Raw genomic sequence first — 26,178 nt, 5'->3', positions numbered from 1 at the left:
TCCAATTTAGTGTTATTTTTTATGTCATTACAGCAGAGAAGTTACAACCCATGATCCCACTCTCCCTGAGATGGGTGTCAGCCCAGACGTAGGTCAGGCACAAACCACAAGTGATTTATTATAGAAAGTGTGTGGAGGGTGTCAGAAGGTGGTGACGCATGACAGACCACCACCCATAAGGAAGTCCCACTCTATCTCCTCTCATATTGTACTTCTCCAAGTACCCCCCCCCCCCCCCCCCCCCCACACAACTCCCCTCCCACATGTTTTCTACCTGTCATGGTCGATGTGGAAAAACCTCTGACAAGTCACCCACCCAAAGGCATATAAATACTGTCACACCGCTTTAAATACCGCAAAGGACCCATCAAAACATCATGTTTGAAACAAAATTACAGAATATATAAATACAGTATAGCTAATAAATGTCTCACAGCCAAGATAAACTCGATAAAACGCAGTGTAACTCCAGAAGGAAGTCACTCAAGCGGAAAGCAGTAAAATACAAGGCATTTTAATTAGCAAACCAACAGGATTTAATTAAAATTAAGGCCTGGGGGAGATAGATACATAAAATGTCTTTATTTACAGAATCGGTAACTTGGCAAAAAAGGGGAATTATATCAACCGTTAAAGTGCATATGAGATCAGAAACAAGAAAACAAGTTCAATTTATAGTATTAAGACTTAAGAATGAAATAAATTGAATTTTGGTCATTTCACATTTGGCATTCACTTAAAGTTGCAGTAATAAGCAAAGGTTTTGCTTACAAAAATATCAAGGCAAACTCTCATAGCAACAATGGAAAGAATAAGGCATCCACGTGCCTAGGCTAGCTAATGTTTTCTTCTCCATCTCCTGCAGTCTTATACTGTAGTATGAAACGAAAGTCGTCTTTTAATCCAGATGAATCATTCTACCATAAACATGGCAGAGTAGAACGAGATGCTATGTTGGGGGTGCCCGGGTGCCTACCACCTTCCAGATCATCTGTCCCAACAACTCTACTTACTGGCTCTTTGCAGCAGGTCTTTGAAAACGTCAAGCATCTCAGGGTCCTCCCCGGCAGACAGCTCTGGGGTGTTCTTCTCCAGCCAATCAGAGGAGCGGATCTGCTGTTTCAGAGCACCAATCAGGGAATCCAGATTCTCTGAGGGCTGAGATGTTTGGCAGTCGAGCAACACAAGCTCGTCGCTGGCCAGCGGGCCAGTGTCTGAGCCCGGGCTGTCCCGCTCCTTCCACTGGTCCGATGACTTGCTCTGGGGTGACGATGTGGAATTGACAATCACGGCACTGTCCGAGTCAACACTGTCCCTTTTCACTGGCGCCTTTGTTTCTTCACTGGTGTCTTTGATAAGGCCTGAGTCAGGGCTGATGTTTTTTTCTTCTTGCCTTTCCTTCAAGGCCTCCTTAACTCTCTTCATGCCTGATCACACACAAACAAAAACAAATTAATCAGTCAGGAATTTCATATGCCAAAAGACACATGATTAGAACACGTGATTAGAACCCGACTGATGCCCATTTTGATGCCTACTTTAGAGAATCTTAGGCCATCGATTACCAATATTTTTATCCATATTTTGTCCACAAGTGCAAAATGTACTAATCAATTTGAAAATGTTTGATTTGATTATTAATTTGAGAAAGTTTTACTTTTTGATGCATAAGGAACAAACACCCACACACGGTCTTAAAATGCAGTGAACCAACTTTTAATAGGGAAACAGCAACCTTTCGGCCTATGCGGCCTTCATCAGGCTATCTTTTTCCAAAAAGATGAAGTGAAGGCCGAAACGTTGCTGTTTCCCTATTAAAAGTAGGTTCACTGCATTTGAAGACAGTGTGCGGGTGTTTGTTCCTTTTTCATTGTCGGGCACCGTACCCTCTCCTACGCAACTGACGTCTGTAGGTGTGCAAAGGCCTTGCTTTTTATTAACTTTTTGATACATCACATTTTTCAATGTAGTATATTAAACTTCAATATATTCGAAGAACATTTAATTATTATAATTAATTATTACATAAATAAATGAGAAAACAATTAAATATAAAATCCACATGGGAGTGAATAAAATAATATTTAACTTCTTAAGCTCACTGTAAAAAAAATATCCCAAATAGCCAATATAAATGCTCACAGAGCTTGTTGATCGGCTATTTTTGAAAATTAAAAGAGGTTATAAATTGGGACAAATCAGCTGCATAATTGCCAATAATACAGATACCAATTAGCAAGACAAATATATCGGGCGCTAAATGCAGACAAAAGCATCCATCACGGACTGACCGAGCTGTAGGTGATGCATCTGAACCGTGAACACGATGCGGAACCAACCCGGCGTGGAACAGGAGAAAGCCTGGCCACAGCTCAGCACCACCTTGTGTCTAAGGAAACACCTCCACAGAGACAGCTCCTCCGCAAATGACGCCTCCCTGAGGTACTACCGAGGCAGACACAGAAAGAGAGAGAGAGAGAGAGAGAGTGTGTGTCAAGCATTCTGCCAAATGGGCAGGCACATTCTTATCATGGGGCGGCCAGGTGTTATAGTCAAAGAGGGAAATGGATGTCACAGCTTGTGATGAGCCAATTACATCCCACATAGTACCTTCCTAAGATCAGCCCACACATAGAAGCCTGCAGGCCTGTGTAGGTAGGGAATGTCCAGGTGCTGCAGCTGTCCTGTCAGGTAGCAGTGAGCTGCTTGCACTCTGCGTCGGTTCTGAGGCAAGAACTCCTTGCTGATCCAGTCTGGGGAAACAAGAGGTGTGTGGCGCAATGATAAGCTCCTTAAGTTAAAATATTACAATATCCCACGGTAGCGTTTTGTGTTGTTAGCCCAAGCAAAGTGGCTCCATACCTCTGTCCCGAAGCAGTTGTGCCACCTGGTACTGTATGGGCCCAGGGACACCGTGGAAAGAGGCCAGCGAATCCAAGGCGTCTATGAGGTCTCTGTTGTTAGTGTACAGAGTGCCCACTCTGATGCCTGCCATAGCAAAATCCTACATAAAGAGACATATTGTTGGACTGCAACGGACCAAGACACATTCAAGTAACACAAACAGATATGGGTTTAAACATCTCATTCGAACGGCGGCCATTTTGCTCTTACGTCATACCTAAGAACTTATGGCATACTCCGTGCGTGAGTATTCAATCGTTATGCACATTATGCACATCTATGTAAGTCGCTGGTAAAGGACAAAAAATAAAAGAAGTCTGTGAATTCACTAGTTGAAACATTGTACTTTGCACATTAAAGATTACTCGAGCAGCAGCTGCCTGTGCAGACTTTGTTTATTCCTATACTCCCCGAGTATGTCATAAGAGCTAAATGGCCACCATGTTAATATGGTCAATAGAATCAGATGGAGACAAATAGACCTGTTAAATGGAGACCGAGTATTTTACCGTGTACGTACCTTGCTGACTCCCCACATGACGTGTGTTCTCAGTGGATCAGGCAAACTACAATAACAAACACACCGTGAATAGTTTCAGTAGGAAGATGACAAATTGATCCATAGTAACTAAGTATCAGGATTACTAAGGGCACTGGTTCTCAACATGGTAAATGGTAAATGGTGCATTTATATAGCGCCTTTTCCAAGGCGCTTTACATAGATTCATACACCGATTGCGGCGGAAGCCATGCAAGGTACCAACCAGCACATCGGGAGCAATTTGGGGTTCAGTGTCTTGCCCAAGGACACTTCGACATGTAGACAGGAGGAGCCGGGATTCGAACCGCTGACCCATGGATCATTGGACGACATGCTCTACCTCCTGAGCCACAGGGACCCCTAGGGGTCCTTGAGGGGGTTCCGGGAGTCCCCAGCTATATTAATATTGATACTGTAGCTAAAGGTCCCAAAACATATAAAATGGTCTGTGGCTTAATGAAGGTCGAGAATCACTTGACTTAGGCAGAGGTTGAGGTCATACGGTACCTGTGGATGCTGAGGACGCTGTGAAACGTAACGGACTTGTCAAAGACTGTCAGCATGTACACCTCGTCTATAATGGCGTGGAGCTCGTGTCTGCAGCAGTAAATGGCGGATAGGAGGGTTATGAGTGGAGTGGAAAAATAAAAAAAATAAAAAGTATACAATTCATCTTCCTCGGTTTTACGGGGTTAGCAATTATTTATGGGGCAGATAATGCAAGCTGACAGCAAAATGGTTCCTTCAGTGGCCATCCTCAGGGAGCTATGTAAAAACGCTGTGGTTTATGGTTACAACAGCTCGGTGCCTTCTAGGGTCCACGGAAGGGGGGAGGAACTCTGGCAAGATCATTTAGAAAACAACAGATGATGCAGGAAATTCCTTGGCCTGTGGCTGCACTTGACAATATGCTGATGGTTAGAAGAGGTGATAAAACTCCATCCAGAGTGCTTGATATTCCTCACACGGGACAGAGCTCTTGGCTGTAAAATGAAGGAGTCTATGCTAGGAAGTTGTCTGCTAACGGGCCAATGAGACGGCATGAGATGAGACGATGAAGCCTGATTTATACTTCACCGCAACGCCGTCTTTTGCTTGCCAGAAATAGCCGATCTACAAGCTCACATGTCACGGATGTGACACCTTGCGAGATTGTAGATTTTACATTTTCGGCAAGCAGCAGAGCACAGATTAGGCACAGTGATGGGTTGGAGGAGGGGGCGCCCCGCATGGGATGTTCAGGAGGTAAGTAGTGTACTGTACCTTTTGGCAAACTCCAAGAAGGCAACCATCTCCTGTGGGGTGTAGATGTCGGCCAGAGGGTTGTGGGGATTCACCAGGACAACACCTCGGATAGTCACCCCCTGGGGAGAGGGGAAGGGAACAGTTAATTTCAAATGAACGGGAAACAAACAACACAACCTTTCAAAACACAGATTAAAAGAATACAGGGTCTGTGGTGCAAAAAGAAAGAAATAATCACAACCGTGTGAACCGAGTGGTGCAACTCCGTGTGGGGGTCCCCGGGGGGTACCCGGAACCTCCAGGAACGTGCCCAGGGGGGCGGCCCATTTCCGGCGAGCCACCCCGCGTCCGAAACGGTTGAGAAATCGTGTGGGGGTCCCGATGGGGTCCCTCTACTACTGTACTGTACTGTCACACCCAAAATCACGTAATGGCTGCTAACAACTCGGCTTCCTATCATGCAGCTGTGCACAGTGTGAAGCTCAACAGCGCCACTTTGTCACTTGTTGGTACTCTAAACAGACATACATACATATATACAAAGGGACACATATTGCTGTTCCTTGGAGTGGCTGCACCACTCAAAAATCCAGAACACTGACCCAGACTATGATCCTGTTGGCTGACAAGGCTCATCTTCGAGTTCAAAGAGGAGGTAAGTTTCTTATATTCATTGTTAGTTATAGCCTCACTGTCTTGTTATCATGGGCACAAGGCCCTGAAATGGATCTGAATATTATAGAATTAAGATGCCACAACAGGCCTGGCATTTATTGTTTTGAGTACAGCTTGGTCCCGACAATCTCCCCACTATTGTATGTGTATAGTCTGATCTCCACTTTTATCAGATAACTTGTTGACCACCGACATGAGAGTGTAATGTACAGTACTTCTCCCATTAGAAACTTAGCTCACATAATAAAGTACTATCTTAGGTCGCCTTCACACCAGAAAGCTTTACTGCGATTAAAATGAATCCTGCTGCACATTGTCAGAAAGTGAGCTTCGTTTGGCAAGTGTGAAGCCTCATTCGAATCCTAATGCACATCAAAGAACCGCATTCTAGAAATACTAAGTGTATCCAACTCCCATATAACTCAACAATACTGTATGGATTCCCAAGTTACCTCTCGCTTTGCCTTTCCTAGAGCGTCTTCCAGTTTGACCACGGTGAGGTGGAAGGGTCGACTGTCCTTCCCGCTGGCCTATAAATACAAAGTAACACAGGGGACATGAAACACAAACAATGCTGAACATAACATTTTGTAGAAGGTCAAATAGCAGACCTGGCCAATAACAAAAAGTAAACACATTTAAGCCACACACACACACACACACACACACACACACACACACACACACACACACACACACACACACACACACACACACACACACACACACACACACACACACACACACACACACACACACACACACACACACACACACACACACACACACACACACACACACACACACACACACACACACACACACACACACACACACACACACACAGTCCTCATTTAACAGCTATAGAAACATTTCAAACACGGACATGGTGTTCGATACTATTACAAGCCATCTTTATACTGTACCTACCTCACAGTCAAGAGGAACGTGAAAGAGATTCACTTCACTGTACAGTCGCAAATCCTCTGTGATCACACCGTAGAATGGAGTAGGAATTAGGATGGAATCTGAAAGAATGGAAGGTCATTTTAAATATAGTCTAGTGACTGACTACTGACTACTCTAGTCTATGCATAAAAAAAAAAGAGGTCAAGCTCACAATTCATCATCGCCTTCTTAGCTTGTAGTGGTTAATAGTCATGCAAATATGTACTTTGCTATGGGGTGATCAACCAATCACAAGCCAATGTTTGTGTTTACACAAACCCGAAAAGCCAGGCATACGAGAGGCTAGTGCGGTAGTGCCCCTCAAAGAACAGGTTAAAACATGCCATTGCTATTGTATACGCATTTCTATTCATACAGTTCCAACATGGATCAATTCTTCGTTGCATGTGTGAATGTACCCTGAGGGTCGCAGATGACTGCCGCAATAGATGAGAAGAGGGAGCCGCATCCATTCATCACCACGACCTGAACACATAACACAATAATACGTCTAATAAATATACCCACCATGAATTCAATAATACACTACAACACTGCAGTGTATTATGTTTGCAAATTAAATTGGCTGTATTTCCTGAAAGCGCAACATTACTCTCATTGAGTACTTGGGAATTCAGTTGAGTTATGGGTTTTTACCACTCTCACACAAAATGAATTGCTAATAGTCCAGACTCCAGACGATCTTCATTCAAATTAATCTGAAGAAACAAATGGCCTTCTGTGTCAGCAGTAGACGGTCCCTGAATATAATGCTCTAGTCTGTACACATGAGAACCTCCTTTATGCAACACTTAACCATTTAAACATACATAAAATGTTATGACTTGCCCAGAATAGCGACACTAGGGTTCTTACTACGACAAAAGATAGATTGAATGTGGTACTGCACTTTATCAGTTCAATGTATTTCATAAATGCCCGGTTATGAAATACATTGAAATGGTGTAGTGATATTGGTGAAGTTGCAAACTTACTGTCTCATAAAGGGCTGGTACACTGTAGAACCTTATGTGAAGTATAATTTAAACAAAATGGAATGATCCGTCTGTGCACAAATACGGTCAGGTCTGAAATCTGGGCTGTAATTCAATGTATTGTATGAATATACTGTAAACATTCTGTTAAGTGTAAAACGGTGTCTCATAAACCCATGGGGGTTGGGCACTTTGTGTGCAGGACACAAAAATAAAATAATCAATCAATAATGAGTATAGATAACTTTGTATTTATCCATGCTGACTCTATTTTGAACTATTAATGTGAGGTTGAAATGAGTGAGGTTCTACTATTGTATAAAATGCTGAAAACAGTCACTCACATTGTCAGCTTTCAGTGGGCTCTGAGAACAACAGTAGTGGGAAAGGAAACTTGCCACCTCTTTTCTCAGACTACAATGGGATGAAAGAAAATCCAGTTAGAATTACACAAATCCATAATTTGGCAATGCTTACATACTATGCTTAATCCTTTTCCTGAAATACAGCCTACTGTACACATTTAGGCAGCCTGATGAAGAGCTATTTGAAGGTAATATATATTTTGCATTATACAGTGGTCTCTCACCTCATTATTCTTTACTTTTATTACATGAATCATACCATAACATGTAAAAAAAAAAAAGAAAAAAAAAAGAAAAAAAGAAAACAGACATACAAGCCATGTCCCTTCCAGTCTGGGTACTGCAACAGAGATGGATCAATATGCACCATGTCAGGCTGGGTCAGCTATAGCAGACAGGAAAACAACAGGCTAGTAAATACATGTTCATTTTTATGTCAACAGTAAAACCCTCAGTGTAAAATTATCAATTTGTAACTCTGTAACCAAATGGGCCGTTAAGGGTCCATTTGGTTGGATTTGAACAATCTCAGAGTTACCGTAAATTAACATTCAGGTTTTTAGTGTATAGTGACGCAAAAAATAAATAAACGTGTAGTGTGGTACAAGTTATGAATATTACCCAAGATTGTGGTCATGATTACAGAGCCGCACAATACTCAATAGAGTACAGATTTGCAGCTTCCCTATAACTTATAACTTACCCGCTTGTTGAGAAGATCGTAGCAGAGCTTGTTTTCACTGGTGCCCATGTTGATAATCCCCTGGAGATGAGGAATACAACAAACAAATAATAATCACATCAGTAACACACGTCATCCTGAACAGCATTAAGGCTGATTTATACTTCGTATTATAGTGTCACATGCTGAAAATAGCCAATCTACCAGCAATCTACTAGCTCAGTGACCTTGTGGTTAGAGTGTCCGCCCCGAGACTGGGAGGTTCGATCCCCGGCCGGACCATATACTAAAGACTCTGAAAAATGGAACCCAGTGCCTCCCTGCTAGGCACTCAACATCAAGGGTTGGATTGGGGGTTAAGTCCCTGTGACATACTAGTGTCATCCAGGAGTTTACTTGTACTGTACATCAAGCTGCCTCACGCTACAAGAGATTGGCTCCTGGCCTATCTCCTCATGGCTCGGCAAGGCTTACTTAAGTACAGAGCTTGTAGATTGGCTAGTTCCGGCACTACGTACGACGGAGCATAAATCAGGCAAAACAAAGCATATCTCACATTGCGGGGCGGCAGTTGATCAGGGGTAGAGTGGCCGGTAGAGCGGCCGGATGGTGAGGTTCACAGTTCAATCCCGGGCTCCCCCTGAGTTAGTGTCAAAGTGTTCTTGAGCAAGAAACTGAGCCCCTAATTGCTCCCGATGAGCAGGATTTGGATAAAAGCGCTATATAAATGCACCTGACCATTTACCTTTTATTGCAATGATCTGGCAACTGTGTGCCTCCTATTTGCTATCACAACAACAATATATCGGCCAATATATCGGTCATGCTCTGCTCTGCACTACACAAGAAAAGCCCTCGAAAACACTATCCACACTCACACTGGGGTTGTGGGTGTCATGGTGTTTGTCCGCATGGTACTGGGAATAGCCCTCCTGGAGGATTCCTTGCTTCTGTCGGATGGCGTTTCCACGGCTAGACAGGTACACACTATGGCCTGGTGCCTCTGCGCCCCTCAGAGTCGCCAGGACACTCTCAGCAGTGTCGCAAGCCTCACGAGTTGACGCTGATGGTGACTTGGGAGCCTCGGCAGTGGATGTAGCCTGCGCGGCAGGGCCGTCAGGATGTGACGGCTGAGGTGAAGACGATAAAGCTGAGCGCATGGTCTCCAGAGAAGCTGAGAGATTAGCTAACGAGATGGAGGCGTCATTACTAGTGCCGTTAGGCACTGAGGCACCCAGGCCGCCCTGCCGGGCAGCCGCCAAGGCCCCGGCAAACACGCTCAGCAGACGTATCTCGTGCTGGCGCTCCTGCTCTGCCCTCCTCTCGTCCTGCTGCTCCCGCCGTTCCTCCGCCTGGGCCTCTCTCTCCAGACGTGCCTCCTCCAGGGAGAGGAGTCGCTCCTCTGCTGACCGCTGCCAGTTCAGGAAGCTGACCAGGGCCTTGTCAAGGCTCCGCTGGCTACTGCAGCGAGCGTCCCCACAGTTCCATGATCCTCTGCCAGCCCGACGACGCTTCCTCTGCCTCGCAGCAGCCGGGGGACGGCAACCCACCCTATCGGGCCTGGTGAGGGTCTCCTGCTGTGTTGGACCACTGTCAGCCTTGGTCATAGCTGTGGAACCAGTCACGTTCAGGTCACTGAAACCTATAGAAACATAAACACAGAAAGGAGAGAGAAGTTTAAAACTAAAGTAAATGTATTCAAATATGTATTCAAAAAAAGTAAAAGGGGGAGGGGGGGCAATGCATATCATGAGTTATCTTACTGTCATTCTGACTAATAGAATCATCAGATTCCACAGAAAACTATGGTCACGATACTGTCTGTCTGTGTGTTAAAATACAGGGACCTTTCAGGGCAAAGTGCCACTTCTTAAAACATCTACATTAAATAAGAAAACTAAAACCTAACAATCCTCTTTAGTCTTCAGTGCCTACAGTATATCTATATCTATAGGCCTATGGTTTAATTTAAATTAACCACCTGAGGGGGAGATCCTTGCATTTGTTGAGCCCTGTCCATCCTCTGGTTCCAACACAGACTGCCCGTCAGTCTCCTGCTCATCCCCAGACGCATAGTACATCTCCGGGGCCGCGATGCCAGAGTTCAGCATCCCTTCTTTCACATCCTCACATTTGATATCCAGCAGATCCCCATGTCTGGACGGATGACCGAACAAGAACCCGCCTGCAGACACAGGGCCGAAGGGGCCCGTTGCGCCGCCTCCTCCTCCTCCTCCTCCTCCTCCTCCTCCTCCATGCAGGTATGCCTCCTGGCCGCCTGGGTTGTTCTGAAACACCTGCTGGGCGATCACGGCACCGCCCAGAGACGAATACGTTATGGCCGGCCGGTTGGCCAGAACCCTGTCCATCACGTCGTAGAACTTCCACGATCGCAGCTTGTGGTTGTCCTTGATGCGGCGGTACTCCAGCTTCATCTTCTTGATCTTCTCTCGGCACTGGTCCCCGGTTCGGTAGATGCCCTTGTCGCGCAGCACGTTGGCGATGCGGTCGAAGACGCGCTGGTTGCGCAGGGAGCTCTCCAGCTCGATCTGCACGGACTCGTCGGACCACAGCTGGAGCAGCTCCACGATCTCTGGGTCGGTCCAGTTGCTCCCGCGTTCATGTCTCCTGCCGCGGAAGTCCATTCTACTAGTTGAATTAATAGGAGGCAAGTCTGCAAGAGAAGACAGGATGAAAAAGTAAAGAAAGGGGAAGGGGAGGTCTGTAACTGCATCTCTGAGTGCATACGCGCGCAGTTACATTAATTAACTATTACAGACGTAATTGCAATAGGTCGTTCTAAATTATAGCTGAGCTGAATACATATATGTCCACGTCAAATATTCATATTGATTGACACCACCAATATCGCTCTTTTCTCACCTTAAGGGGAAAGTGAAGGAAGGTCTTCGCCACAGCGATTGTTGTGGAACTGTCACTTAGCTGTGACCAGGTTGTGACATCCATCCACGAAAGGTGACACACATATCTTTGTTTTAACCCGGTTTGGACTGGTTCCTCTTTGGAATTGGATTGGAACGACTTGTGGTCGACGGGGTGGCTAAAGCGTGTTACACATGACGAATAACGGCAATAATATTTCATGAAGACAAGTTGCTAATAAAATGGGCGAAAAGATAACATAAAACAAATACATCCGGGTTGACGGCACATGCGTGCTGTCCTTATTCCGGGATAACTTTGGTCCGTGCTGGAAGCGGGCTACTTATTCCAGGCTGGACCAAAACTACCCGAGTCAGGAGATGCAAGCTTTGCACTATGGCCCCCTCTGCTGTTCACTGGGACATATTCTGCTCTATTTTCTCAATTTTTATTTATTTGTATCCTTGCTTTTAGATTGATTGAAGTATTTATTAACAGTTTGCAGAATTACAGTACATTTCAAGCACAACTCAATACAAAAACTGTTAACTGTGAGTGGACGACCCAATAAAGCATTACATTTGTTTACAAGAAGAGGGTCCACCTATGATGAATTCCTGTTCTGTCTCTGTTCTGTCTATAGAAGTGTCTATTTGTACGTCTCTAAATGTTTTGATGATTTGAACATGGTGGACCCTATTGGAAACAAGTGTAATGCTTAATTGGGTCGTCCACTCACAGTTAACAGCCTTTGTATTGAGTTTGTGCTTGAAATGTACTGTAATTCTGCAAACTGTTAATAAATTCTTCAATCAATCAATCAAAACCTTGGTCCACCTAGGCTTACTAAACATGTTGTTTTCCAACAGCAAAAGCCAAAAGCACAATTTTGTTGTTATAGTTTGTTATTTTATTTATATTTTATTTAATAGTACTTGACTGCCAAGTTGCAATGTTAAAATGAAAGAGATATATTGTACATATGGCCATAGGCCTACATTTATGTTTTATTTGCTTGTTCATGGCAATTTGTATTACAAATAATCACTTTGCATGTGCGGCATATGGACGATAGATGGCGCTCGCAGCCCGCTCAGCGGACGCTTGCCTGTTCACAGCATAGGTTCACAGACATGGATGAATGTTTTGTACACATGCGTAGCACGGGACCCGCTTCCACGGCGGCCCAATGGAGACAAGCAATGCACCGCCTTATCAGCGGGTACAGTAAGACAAAACACGCGCATGCCACAAACCACAAACAGAGTGGGCTGTGTGAACGTGACGTATTTCCTGGAGACTGGGATTTGTGGCTTTTTGTTGTCATCCACTGTGTCTCCACGGTTGGGTTTTTTTATCTACACTTTTGTGCTTTTTGCAGCAGGGGGTTTGCTCTCCAAATGCGTGGCGACCCTCCGGCGCAGGTCTGTGCGCGCTTCAAAGACCAAGCGTGTCTGCTGCATGGTCCCGAAGCAGAACCTCGTCCCAAAAGAACCCGGAGGAGTTTGCGAAAGAACAATGGGAGCGAGTCGATGGACGGCGAGGTGATGGTCGGACGGAATAGTTGCATTTTTTTGGAGACGTTCTTGGTGAAGAAGAGGAGGAAGAGCCGGGGTGCAAAGGTGTCCGTGTCTTCTTTACGCCCACGACTCAAGTAAAGCCTGGATCATAAAGTTGATAGCCAACCCGAAGGAGGAGGAGGGGAGTCTCCACCCTGGCACAGAGGGAGATGAGGCTCCTTCTCCTTGGCATCTGATCTGACGACGGGTAACTATAACTGTGGTTGACATTGACAACCTTCTATCTAGCACACAGTTGTGTTTTCAACGAGGAGGGACCGTTATAGTACAGTGGCAGAGTGGGAGGGAACAATGGCACCATTTGGGCGAACGCTATTAGCGCACAAGTGTGACAGCGCGTCTTTGCCACGAGACGATCGACCTCCTCCACTACTTTACCACTTTAGCAGTCACTCTGTCTGGATCTGTTCCAGTCAGGTTAACAGTCTGGGTCGGTTCCAGTCAGGTTAACAGGCTCGAGCCTGGCTTTTCTCATGCATACACCGTATAGAATAATCTTTATGGAACGGCCTTTTTAAATTACAGCGCGTCCGCACCGAACTTTATTCTTCTTGGTAAGATGAAGACACTTTGTCTTACTGTTACACTGTAGCAGACTTAATGTCATTGTAGACTAAAATGTCATTGTTGTAGACTTGTCATTTTACATTGTAGAATTATGCCACGCTGTTACATTGAAGACTTAATGTCATACTGTGTGTTACATAGACTTAATGCCACACGTAGTACATTAAAGCAGATTTAATGTCAATGTTATCGTTACATTGTTGCAGACTTCTACGGTCTATCTACATTGTAACAAATTTAATGTCATACTTTTACATTGTAGCAGCAGTTTATGTCATACTGTTACATTGTAGACTTATTTAATTCAGCACTTAATTTGTAGCAGATGTAATGTCCTACTATGTTACTTTGTAACAGACTTAATGTTATACTGTTACATTGTACAGACATGCCATACTGTTACACTGTAGCAGTTTTAATGTCATGCTGTTAAGTCGTAGCAGATTTAATGTCATATACTGTTGCATTGTAGACTTAACGCCACACTTACTTTGTAGCAGATTTATTGTCACAATGTAGCAGATTTAATGCCACACTTATACACTTACATCAGTAGCAATGTCTTGATTTCCACCGACACCACAGTCGGCTGGAGTTCGCATTTTAAATTCACATTTACTGTATACATGTACATTTTGCTCTCTCTCTTCTCTCTCTCCCCCTCTCTCTTTCTCTCTCGTATTGTATTGTATTGTCACTCATCACTTAGTAACTTAATGTGTTGCATTGGGTATGACAGTTATATTCAAGTCGTGCTTATAATATAGTCGCTCTGGATTAAGAGCGTCTGCTAAATGCCTAAATTGTAAATTGTAAATTGTATAGTAATAATATAGTGCTTACAATAGATAATTGTTGAGCAGTTTCCTTTTCCTCACTCTTTTTCTATTGGGACTTTCTCTACATTACAGTGTCATTGGTTTGAAAGATAGTCGGATCTTGTTTCTCACAGTTTCATCTGAAAACGTTCAGTGACCCAATGGCACTGCCACTGACCCAGTTAATTCATGCTTTGGTTATTGTTATTGTTCCTGTATCATATATAATGTAATACCTATTGAGATCTAAGCAGGGGAAGTCAAGGTCACAACTGCATTTTGGGCTGGAGTGGACTTCTTACATGAAAGGATTGCAGTACTTCCCTATGTCAAAACATTGATTTATGAAGCAATTTGCTTTGGCTGCCAGTCAACCAGCCCTTCATAACAATCTTTGCTGGACTATGTCTTGCTCAAGTGTGTTCAGTGGCCAAGGCAATGTCGAGAAGTGCTGTGTTGTATAATGTATTCCTCTCTTGACCCGGCAAAGTTGGACAAAGTAGTTTAAAAAAGGTTTGTTTCATCTGAAGCAAATAAGTCCAGTGTGTCTTTGTGTCTAGGTGCTACTGTTACAGTATTGATGATGCTCCAACTGTTTGCTCTGGGCAGTATCTCACAAAATAAGATACTGTGTGCGTGCGTGCGTGTATGGGGGGTTGGGGTGGGGGGGGGGGGGGGGGGGGGGGTACAACAAAGGAACGCACCAGTGCAGTAAGAGAAACATCTCAACAATGGACTGTCTGTGGACTGGAACTAAGGGTGTATTGTAGCTGTCTGTACAACAAGTTTTGCAGTGAAGCATACTAACAGTAACAATCAGGTTGCTCGTCTTTGTTAGAGGTGGTTTTCAGGAGCTATATGTGCAATGTTACTTGTTGAATTGCTTATATTTCCTTAGACACATTCCAGCTGAGCCACCACACAGTGGTTTATCAGGCTCCATCTCTGCAGCTCATAGGCAATGTAAGCCGTCAAATCAGTCTATAGCTGTACTCCACCATTGGCATCCTGAGCTGAGTCACCTCACCTGTGCACATCTCAGACGATGTCGGTATAGAGATCACTGCCAGTTATGTAATGCCGTCCTTGTAATGCTCCATCTGGGGGCGGAGGGCAACATGTAGCACGTCTCATTTCACAATCGCCCTTAATATCTCTGAGCAATTTCACTCTGGGGGGGAGGACATTTCCTTTGACTGTGTGTGCCACAACGCATTTCATGTGCAGTTCATTCTGGGTTCTTGTACGTGAGTGAGTGTACACAAGGTGTAACAATAATAAACCTTAGATCTGGGACCTTGATATATCAGACATATGGCTGGGCATTTATTCAAGCGACATTGTGATGTGTGACCAATCATCTGGGATTCTGGATATGTAGCATTGTGATATTTCCTGGTTTCGACCGAAGGTCGCTGTTAACTATGGAATCGTGTATTTCCCGTCAGTCAGTCAGTAGTCCAGTAAATAAAGTAAAAAAAATCCACTCAGTTTAGATAAAATTGGATTATTTTGTTTCTCAACTGATTCTGACAGGGAATTAGGTCTACTAGCCAGGATCAAAAATCTACCCTGATCTGCTCACTGCTAATACCCTAAATTTGCCTTAATCCAAGATGGCCCCATTGACAACCTAATATAAGGCAACATGTTCTAAATTTCATTATGCTTTAAGTAGCATGTGACGTGTCAAACTAGGGGGTTTTCATGATCCTGAAATCTTAATCCATTCCAAGCATTAGTTTTGCACGAAAAACACTCCTTGGACTCCAGGTTAGAATCCAAAGCCGTCATCACAAATGTGATGACGGCTTTGGATTCTAACTTACCCGTCTGAAAAGGCCGTGAACACACAAACGTGTGTCTGGAAATGATGTTGAAAGTTATGTTGATTCATCTAACAGCTGACACCCAGGCCATACGACGTTTCATAATTCCGCCATGTCATCTCCTTGGTTTTGCTTCCTAGCTGGAAATCCAAACATCTTAAGTTCTTAACGCCAACATCAGAACACTTTCACTTTGCCTTGCAACCGACAATGCTGCACTAGCAAACAGAGACGTCAAAGATAGTAGAGAGTTGCTTGCTCAACAAAGATAGTATTTGGAAGATCCTGTAACAAACAATATGGTGCCGAAAGTGGTCAGAGTTTGTAGGGGAGCTCCACCACGCTCGTTCTCTATACTTTCAAAAAATGACCAAAGTGTCAGTGTGTCACAATGCGATGCATTGTTGTGGGCTTGTAGATTTGCTATTTTAGAAACATTTTGAAAATTAACAAGAAAATATATATATTATTATTGTTGCAGGTAATAACATCAAATCAGAATCATCTTTATTGTCACATTACAGGTTTACAGGTGTAAAACAGTGGGTGAAATTTGTTTGCTTTGTGCATGTTCTGGCCCCACAGTGGTGGAATGAACTTCCCACTGATGTTAGGACAGCAGAGTCACTGCCCATATTTCGCCGCAGGTTGAAAACCCACCTCTTCAGGAAACACTACCCTTCCTCTCTGCCTGACCTACTTGTTGTTAACTAGTTGTACGAACGCTTGTTTTCTATTGTTGTATTGTTTATTGGATCTTGTTTAGTCGATACACTTAATTGTTTTAGCTCATGCTCATTTGATTTAGCTATTTTGTCTCATCTGTTTAAGGAAATAGGTAGCTGATATATTGCACTTTTACCTTAGCACTAGGTATACTCTTGGTTGCTTGTTTTTGCAGAAAATGCACTAAAGACTTCTGGTGATTAGTAGTTTTTGTTCCCTACCTATGTTGAATACACTTATTGTAAGTCGCTTTGGATAAAAGCGTCTGCTAAATGACTGTAATGTAATGTAATGTAATGTAATGCATCGATTGTTTCCTGAAAGAAAAGAAAGAAGGGCGTGTTTCCTGAAAGAAAAGAAAGAAGGGCGGAGGGACAAGGGGAAGGATCTTTTATATCTTTTAGCTGTTTAGGTTGATCAAATATAATCTCATGTGAGCCCACACCATCTATTGGCACAATGGACAGTCTTAACATCACGTCCCGTGTTTTATGATTCTATTGTTTCACATTCTAGAATGTGTTGTGAGAAATACTTCACAGGACAAAGCAAAGGGCAGTTGTTCCTCACAAGAGTAGTATTATTGAGGGAGTGCATTTTTTCGGAAACACAACCTTCCGTCTTAGCTGCTGTTCTATTCCAGGCACTGGGGAATTGTTTTGCACGGGAGGCTGTGATCTACTTTCCCTGAATCCCTGCCATTCTTCTTACTGTATATTGTTGAGCTACACTCGGAAAACTGTCATTACCTTTAAAGAAGGGGGTGCTGGATTCATGATAAACAGTAGCCATGCATCAGGTCACTGCTTACGGTCCTCACTGCACCAGCTCCGCAATGAGCTCTAAAGAGGTTATGCCAGGCTCAGTTTTCCCGCTGGGTTTTCCTTATTCAGTATGAGTTTCTCATGTGAGGTTCAAGTTTCATCTTGGTTTCTGTTTCTGTTCTTTGATGTATATTGTATCGAGTATAGCCTAAGCAAGCAGCAGTCTCTTGTTAACTCTCCTCCAGGCTATGTTTTTTAGGAAAGTGTTTCTCTCTCTCTTTTTTTGTAATAATGCCTGCTACTTTGCACAATGCTGGGTAGGAGGGTGATAACTTGCCCTTTCTCTGTCTCTCTCTATCTCGCATGCACGCACGCACGCACGCACGCACGCGCGCACGCACGCACACACACACACACACGCCTCACTCACTCACTCACTCACTCACTCACTCACTCACTCACTCACTCTCTCTCTGGATGTGTATCTATCTGTCTCTTTCTTGGGATTTCTATTTATTTCTCTCTCCCTGTGACTGTCTCCTACTAACCCAGTGACAGTCACAGACTGTCACACACCCCTGAGCCTTTCCTAGCTCTGTGACTGACTGAGACCTAGCCCTAATGAGCTCAGAATAATCACTCCCCACGATGAGTGACAGCCTTGGGCCTGTAGTCATGCCTCCATCTCACCCACTTTTCAGTGTAATCGCAGCCACTCCCCTCAAATGTATCTTGGAATCTACAGATGATCATGTCCCCACCACACATCTTCTCCTTTTGCTCATGTGAATAGCCCTTAATTGCCCCTTGGCAGGTGATTTGAGGGAGGATTAAAGGACAAAGCAATAGGTTTCCGTATGAACTGTTAGCATATCGTCTGCCTACCTGGTGTCCTCTCAATTAGAATTATTTGGATTTGTCCTGGTGGAAACATTGCCAAACCATTGACGGGTCCAAACCTGTCCTAAAACTTTTAGAAAGCAATTGTGTTGTACAAGCGAACATGGTGGGCGTCCTTTTCTCATTACTGTATATTAAGTTTAGGGTAATCTAAGTATGCAGCACCAAGACATTGTCAAGACAGCGAGATGGCACCGTACCCATAAGCTGTCCCCCAGGGACCAGATTGTCTGTGCCGAATAATGCGTCTGCCCCCCTGAATACTAAGCCCACCTATGGCAACTGTGACTAGGGGGTCTCAGGGGAATGGGTTTCACTGCTCTGCTTTTAGATCCCGTCTGCTCGGCAAGAATCACCATCTTTTAAGCGAGCTCCCTTTTTTATATATTAATTTAAATAACTATACAGTAAGAATGTAGAATCTTTAAAATACGTAAAAATAAATAAAAAATAGAACTCAGTGGATCAGTAAAATCTATCTCTTATCAGCACACAATGTCTTCAAAATCCATTCAGTTTGGAAAGTCAAAAACTGGCCCAAAAATCTACATGGCTCCCATCAGTTTATAGGGATGCCAGGCAGTGGTGGTGGGGATTTTCTGCAAAATGACTGATGCAATCATGGACACATATTCAGAGCTGCATTTGGCCACCTACAGTACCATCCTTCTTAAGACAAATTGATGCACTTTCGGGACTCCCACCCACACCGTATCATATTTCTGCCCCACATTGAGCAACATTTCCATAAACCTTTCTCTAATGCAGTGCCGACATGGATTCTCACCAGCTCCTCTCAGATTGAGACATTAAACTTGGATACAGCCCGCATAATTAATTTTCTATTCTTGTCAGCATAGCATACCTACTATACATAAAGACCCAAACCGAGAAATGCATTTCTCTAGCCAAAACCTTCAGGGACAGAGATCGAAGACATTTTGACTCAAGTCACATTGAATGTAGACTGGAACTCACCTATGCTTTTTATGGCATAGGCAGCTCCCGGCAGGATCCGCCGGGAGAAACTAGGCAAAGCTGCTGGGCATGAGACTAATTAATTAGAGCGACAGAGAGAGAGAGGAGTGTATGTGTGTGCGTGTGTGCCAATTTAACAAAGGTGCAGACGATCAGAAATCAGCAGAGAGTGAGCGACGTTTGCGCTACTGTATGCCGAATTGAAGTGGACTCGGCTCCAGACTTTTTTTCCCCCCCTGTAAATAAAAACGTCTGGGTTTCCGAGGCTACATTGAATGTGACCCAAAGGTCTTTACAGGCCCTAAAATTAACAAAGTCAAATCAACACCCCTGTTCTTAGAGGCGAAAATCCCTTGTTTGGAAAAGACAGTATGTAACAGGTCATAAGTTGGCAATATCTAAGTAATTTTGTCCCTGTTTATGTGCCATGTTATTTCGCATTTAGATAAATTCCATCCAGATAAATATCAGGCAGACTTGACTTGTTGCACAGATAGACATTCAATCTCAGAATTTGCCAGTTGATAACAGATGTTATCAACAGTGAACGTGTTAGACACACTGTGGTCTGTGCGTGCTGCTTTTTTAAAAATGTATTTTTTGGCTTTTTCTGCCTTTTATTGGATAGTGTACGGTATGGTGACAGGAAATGGGGAGAGAGATTGGGGGTGACACGCGGCAAAGGTCATCGGGAGTCGAACCCGCGGCACGCCGTCAGGCTGGCTTAGCAGCCTAGGTGCCCGGACCGCCACACTGGCCATTTCCATATTGGCCATTTTTTTAATTTTTATAATATTTATTTTATTTGGAAAAAGCAGTACAATAACAGCATTTCTATGCATACATAGGACACAAGTGCAGTTCCCAAGGATTTTTTTTCACCCCTCTTCCCCCCCCCCCCCCCCCCCCCTCCAAGTGACTCCATCTCCAGTGTCTCTGTAACATCCTTGCTTTCTTCAGAACTACATATGGCATCAGGTCAACACATATTGGCCATTTTATGACTTTTTGTATGCATACATACACATCCATACGCATATAAATGGTAAAACGTGTAATGTAAAACTAAAACGTATAGGACAATAATTAGAACTTTCATCAGTGCTTTGGACACTGTCAATAAGGGCCTTTCTCGGCCCCACCCCTCTCCCACTGTTTATATTCTGTTTAGTTTCCAAGATGGCCGCAGCACCAGGAGGGGGTGGGGCGGAGGTGAGCGGGCGGGGTTGACATATGCCCTTACTGAGCTGCATTCAAGACATTTGCCTTGTGTCTGACACCTGACTTGTGTCTGAACACATATTTGATGGTGTTCTGCCCCCCTCCCCCCATCAAACAAAATGTTTGGTCAAACCATATGGGCTTCCATTGGAAATGCATTAGAGCATTTCCATTAAACACAGACACAAGACGGGTGTCTTGAATGTGTGAACGCAGCCCAGTAAGGGCATATGTCAACCCCACCCACTCACCTCCGCCCCACCCCCTCCTGGTGCTGCGGCCATCTTGGAAACTAAACACAATATAAACAATTGGAGAGGGGTGGGGCTGAGAAAGGCCCTTATTGTATTTCCTTTCGACACTTTAATTGAACTATTTGAGCTATAGAGAATTCCAGAGATCATGTCCAATAACGAGAGGATCCATTGTGAAACTTTGAGTTTATGACTGTGGAGGTTTCCATCTTACGACCAACCGACAACTTGTTTTTGCAGCTGTCAGACCCAAAAGTAGGAGTCTTCTTCTCTGTGATTTAGTACTATCTTTATTGCTGAATCCTCGTTTGACTGTAAAACATTAGGCAAAAGGGGAATACAGGTTCCCATTACTTTATGTTGCACTTCTTGACAAAATACTGGTCAAAACATCACTAATCGTTGGTCAATCTGGCATTGGGTTTATGATAGTTTTACTTTCTGTAGAGAATCCATACTGAGCAGTTTGGGGCCAAGGAACGAGGGACCCAACTAAGAGGGACATGTGTGTGATTATAAGCGGCTGTGTGTCCTCTTTTCTTCAGGTCACTGTTCTACTTTACTGCCGTGAGGTAGAGCAGCTGGGCTGTGCCTGGTACGAGGTGACAAACGGATAGGCGGACAGGCTCCGTGGCCCGCTGTCCCTTTCATGGATGCCAGGCTGGCCCTACCACACCTGTGGACACTGCTTGTCCTCTCGACGGTGGCACTGAAGTGGGCCGACGCCGCAGAGATCTACAGCAACACCTGGGCCGTGCACATCACAGGCGGGCCGGGCGAGGCCGACCGCATTGCCAAGAAACATGGCTTCATCAACTATGGCAACGTAAGTCGAGAGTGTGTGTGTGTGTGTGTGTGTGGTGTGTGTGTGTGTGTCATGTCACGGTGTCCGGTGTTACCGGTGGGCGGGCACGCCACCGAGTACATTACTTGCACACCGATAGCGCCGTTTTATTATTATTTTTAATACTAGACTATTTATTTTCTCGTGTACCCTATAAAACCACTTTGTGTGGCACCCATGTGCTTATAAGCAGGTTATCAATACTTTAGTCAGATAACAGGTTGTACTATTATTATTAGTATTAGTATTAGTATTTTTATGAAGAGAACAGAAGTGAGTGCTGCTCTTCAACGGGGCTACAGGCAGGCAGCAGCCAGAGCGGAGCTGAGCACACACGCAGCATGGTGTCAGATTTCACTTTAGTTTGGTGAGTCTTAGCTGCATTGGACTTACGGTACGGTGAGCTTATACTTCCACAATGTTTTAGTGCTTTATTTACTCACAATAACCTGTAGCAATGGTGCGCTCTCAATTCATCCTGTAATGATTTCCTGTCAGCGTCTTGATCAACACTGATGAAGGCTATGTGAGCTGAAACATGTGCGTTGTTGGTCTCGGTGAGGAAAATAAAATGATGAAAAGAGTTCTGCTGGATTGTTTATCTTCTAGTTATATTTTTTGATCGTGCCTGCCTATACTGCCTAAAGCCTCGACGTAAGTTACTTTGGAAATTATATCTAGTTTCTGGATCTATAGAGCACCAAAGTCCTGACGTCACTGTCAGTAGAGGGCACCAGTCCACAGGTTTGAGTACTTTTTCTTTTTTGCATTGAAATCCCCATAGGGGGATTTTAGATCTCTTCATATAAGAACACATGTCCCTTGACTCATGGGGAACACATCTGTCACTTTGACAAGTAAGCTCCGTCCTCAGACTTTCCGCCATTTTGAGCAGTGAAAAATGCTTATACCTGATTTTCTGCCTGGATCTTTTAGCAATTTGCGCGAAACGTCCTACACACAATCTATGGACCATTATCTGAAATCCCGGTTGAAGAGAAGTTTGTACGTGAAAACATGAACATCAAACACACTGTAGTAATGGACAATGATCCCATAAACCAGGACACACATAATTGTAATCAAAAACACTGAATGGTTTTGCTGTTTACAATGTAGTCACTGATTGTCTCCGTGTAGCTCAGTCAGTAGAGCTCTTGCCCTTGGACCACCAGGTTGTGTGTTCAAATCCGGGTACTGACAACTCAGCCCATGATTCTTATTTGTGCATATTGTTCTTATTGCGTATTGTCTTCTTTCTTGGTCCCGTCTTATCGCTGCTTGCAGCTATATTTTCAATTATATTTGTCTTTTATTTGAATAAAAGGGTAATCAGCAGCTTAGCAAAATGTAATAAATGATGTATTTCTGAAAGAACCTAAAATCCAATTTCTAAGTTGGTAGCTAAATAAGTGCCATAATCCGATTTAATCATTTAAATAATGGGCCGATGAATCGATTATGAAAATAATCGTTAGTTAACTTGTAGCCCTAGTTCTAACCAAGATTCAAACCTGTGTCTCCCGTGTGAGAGGCCAGCCGCCACATTTATACTGCTCAGCCTCTTGGCTAAGGCAGACTAGAAGCTCGACCGGAATTTTCCCCGTCTCACTCTAGCGCCACGGGCAAAAAAAAGGTGTAACGCAGAAACCTGTGGCCTGTAGAATGATGTTACCAGGTGTGCATCGCTGTTTGACGACGTTATGTAGAGTGGGCCTAATAGGCAAAAGGTGGCTTAAATGTGCCTGAATACTGCGTTTTATATTAACTGTACAATATGGTGAAAAGGTGAAAACATTGAGGGCGGGATAATAAGCCTAGATCATAGACAGAGAAGTGATGAAGAGTCTGTGGCAAATTTGGAGGCAGCCCGTGATGAGCTGACGCACAGCGACGTTGCCTCTCTGATACTGGTAGTGGGATATTGCACTTAACGGACTTACAGACAGTGCTACTTGTTAACCAGTAGGTGTCCTACCTGACACCTGTGTCTAAATGTATCATTGGAAGAGTAGGGAGACCACCTCCAACCACTGCAGCATGTTATATTAACATACACTGTCTACCATACAAATTAAAATAACATTTTATTAATTAAAATAAGTAACAGATTGCAGCATTTCAGCAGAGGTAACCTAAATGGACCCGTAAAAGGTCTATTCATACACCAGCTTTAGGTGATAAGGTGGCCACCGAAATGGTCGTTAGTACTAAAAACGGAGAGATGTGTTGGGGTGAGCAGTGAGTGGCTTATCACCGCGGCAACAACTACAGTGTTGTTGAGAGCAGTTCCACTACAGTGTAGAGTCCTCATCATGACCCCTTCAGGCTATGCTGCGCGCGCAGCTTATTGCTGGTAGCAAGAGGCATGGCATCCCCCGGTGATAACCGCTTAATTGGAGCACACATGACTTACAACTCACTAGCAGACTCATGGGCATTCGAGAGGGACAGCTGGAGGTGGTGTGTTTACCAAGTTAATACTTGGACAAAGGGGAGAGCAGCAAAACCATTATTTTGAGGAGTAGAGGAAAGCTGCTGTTTCAAATCACCCCTCTGGGAGTTTTATTTCCCTGTCTCTATTCTGTTGCTTTCTGGTGATTGAGACTGCCCGATCTTTTTAATTAATCGCACCATTGGCTCACATAGATAAGGGAAAAAAAGGACAGTTGTCAGACAGACGAGAGGAGAGGAGCGGAGGAGAGAGGCGGGAAAAGTGTCTCATTGTTTTGTCGATGGCATGGTAGCCGTTTTGAATATATCAACATTCTTCTGAGGCTAAGCTTTTCCATATTTACGCTCTCCAGTTGACAGTTAGTTGCTATTGGGTCCCTGCGCTCGCTGTTGCTTCACTTGAGACTTCACTGCATTTGCATGCGTCTTTGTGTGGGCCAGGTTGTGAGCTGCACACACCGCTGAGCAGCCTTCTGGAGAACTCCTCAGGAATATGCCCATGAGGCTCTGCATATTCCCAACTCTAACCCCCTCCCACAACATTGTGATCTTTCTAAAAGAGGGGTTTGCTAAATGTATTCTGGTTTATCTCTGGTCTTGCTCGTCCAGAGGGAGATGTTTTTTGTCCTCTTGTTATCACAGTGGAGCTGAGCAGCTGTCATATAGGCCTATAGGCCAAGTTGGAAGACATTAGAAGTGTTCTTTTATTAAATTGTATTTATCGTGTGCTCACCAAATCACCCTGAATTGCCTCCATATGACAACAAATTATCTTGTCGAAGTGACTTGCACTCCAGTTTAATTTAGACCTATTTGGATATTGACCCAATAGGTTGCGGTTGTTTTGGCTGTGTGAAAGTTATTGTGCTGCCGAGAAAGTTTTTATTGGGAAAAATGGCCTCAAATAGACCTTTTATTCTTAATTGCTTCTGTGAATTCTAGACAGAATCAATTTTGCCTTATTGAATTGGGTGAAATGAAATGCTCAATATTCTACGCAGACACCACACACGCACATACATATTCTATGCAATCACTCAGGGACACACTTGTACGGGGCAGAAAACAAAATAGCTCTTCCCCGTCTAGGCTGGCATAATTCTTTGTTCACCCATTCATCTCAACTCGTGTGATTACTTTCTTCCCTTTGTCCCAAACTTTTTCCTTTCCCTCTCTCTCCATCTCTGTCTCTCTCTTTCTTCTCTCTGTTTACAAACCCCCCGGCCCCACCCACCACCCACCCTACTTTCTTCCTCATTCAGCCCAGATGCAAAGAAAAGAACAGGCTTCCATCCTGTCATTGGACCAGGTAGATTAATGACTGGAGGGAGGGGAGAAACTACCGTGTGCTTCCTCGTTAGTCACTTAAATAAAAGGAGCTTCGCTTACAGTAGCCTTGACTGTCAAATGACTGTCACTGATGAATGTTTGATGCCACCCACTCAAGTTTGGGAATCTGCGAACGCTAAACTGCTGTCATGTCCACAGCCTGCCAAAAGGGCCGACCGCGAGGCTACAGAATGTACAGCCGTAAGCCTCTGCATTCTCCCAATCTCCCCACCCCTCAATTCCCCCAACTGCCTGACTGTGGTCAGAGGCAGCCTATAACCACATGAACTGTTCTATCTTCCCTATTCTGGCCATGTTATTTCTGGAATTTATATTTATTATTATTATTATTATTATTTTTTCAATTTACAAAAAATCGTGATGAAGCTGCAAATGTATTTTCTGTAGAGGGGACCAATTAAAGATCACTGGGGAGGATAAGAGTGGTTAAACACATGCCACCGTTACTATAGATTTTATATACACTAACACTGTATAATATATATAAGATACATGTACTGTATATAGATGTTTAAAACCTTCGGAACCTTGCACACGATAGGACCAACCTACCAAATCCTTACTATTGCTGCTATTCTCTGATTAAATATTCCTTTTTTCATGTCTTTGTTATTGTTTATATGTTTGTTATTATTTATGCAGCTGCTGCTGCTAC

General features: G+C 43.9%; 2 protein-coding genes across 4 annotated transcripts in view; one reads left to right on the top strand and one right to left on the bottom strand.

Moving 5' to 3' along the window:
- Nucleotides 1–500: 500 nt before the first annotated feature.
- On the bottom strand, nucleotides 501–11,543 carry accs (1-aminocyclopropane-1-carboxylate synthase homolog (Arabidopsis)(non-functional)). Of its 2 annotated transcripts, XM_079500572.1 has the most exons (17): nucleotides 11,239–11,543; nucleotides 10,951–11,029; nucleotides 10,337–10,894; nucleotides 9,234–9,997; nucleotides 8,377–8,436; nucleotides 7,988–8,058; nucleotides 7,653–7,722; nucleotides 6,733–6,799; nucleotides 6,296–6,393; nucleotides 5,818–5,895; nucleotides 4,709–4,809; nucleotides 3,953–4,042; nucleotides 3,425–3,470; nucleotides 2,863–3,004; nucleotides 2,611–2,753; nucleotides 2,292–2,445; nucleotides 501–1,427 (listed from the first exon to the last, which is right to left on the bottom strand). In XM_079500572.1, exons 1-17 carry the CDS (start codon nucleotides 11,458–11,460, stop codon nucleotides 1,006–1,008), a joined length of 3,165 nt encoding a protein of 1,054 aa, XP_079356698.1. In that variant the 5' UTR covers nucleotides 11,461–11,543; the 3' UTR covers nucleotides 501–1,005. The 2 variants fall into 2 exon arrangements, with proteins under 2 accessions (XP_079356698.1, XP_079356699.1); XM_079500573.1 differs by having other exon boundaries at nucleotides 502–1,427; nucleotides 10,337–11,029.
- Nucleotides 11,544–12,316: 773 nt separating this feature from the next.
- furinb (furin (paired basic amino acid cleaving enzyme) b) overlaps nucleotides 12,317–26,178 on the top strand; it is a 131,375-nt gene continuing 117,513 nt past the window's right edge. Inside the window, exons 1-2 of one of the 2 annotated variants that reach the window (XM_079500750.1) lie at nucleotides 12,317–13,005; nucleotides 21,421–21,701. In XM_079500750.1, coding sequence (XP_079356876.1) covers nucleotides 21,525–21,701 — 177 coding nt within the window. In that variant the 5' untranslated portion in view covers nucleotides 12,317–13,005; nucleotides 21,421–21,524. Of the gene's footprint in view, nucleotides 13,006–13,196; nucleotides 13,373–21,420; nucleotides 21,702–26,178 lie in introns of those variants that run through there. The other variant, XM_079500751.1, reaches the window with a different exon arrangement.

This window comes from Electrona antarctica, assembly GCF_951216825.1.
Source record: "Electrona antarctica genome assembly, chromosome: 5".
NCBI lineage: Eukaryota > Metazoa > Chordata > Actinopteri > Myctophiformes > Myctophidae > Electrona > Electrona antarctica.
This window is presented reverse-complemented; position numbering and strand designations above follow the sequence as displayed.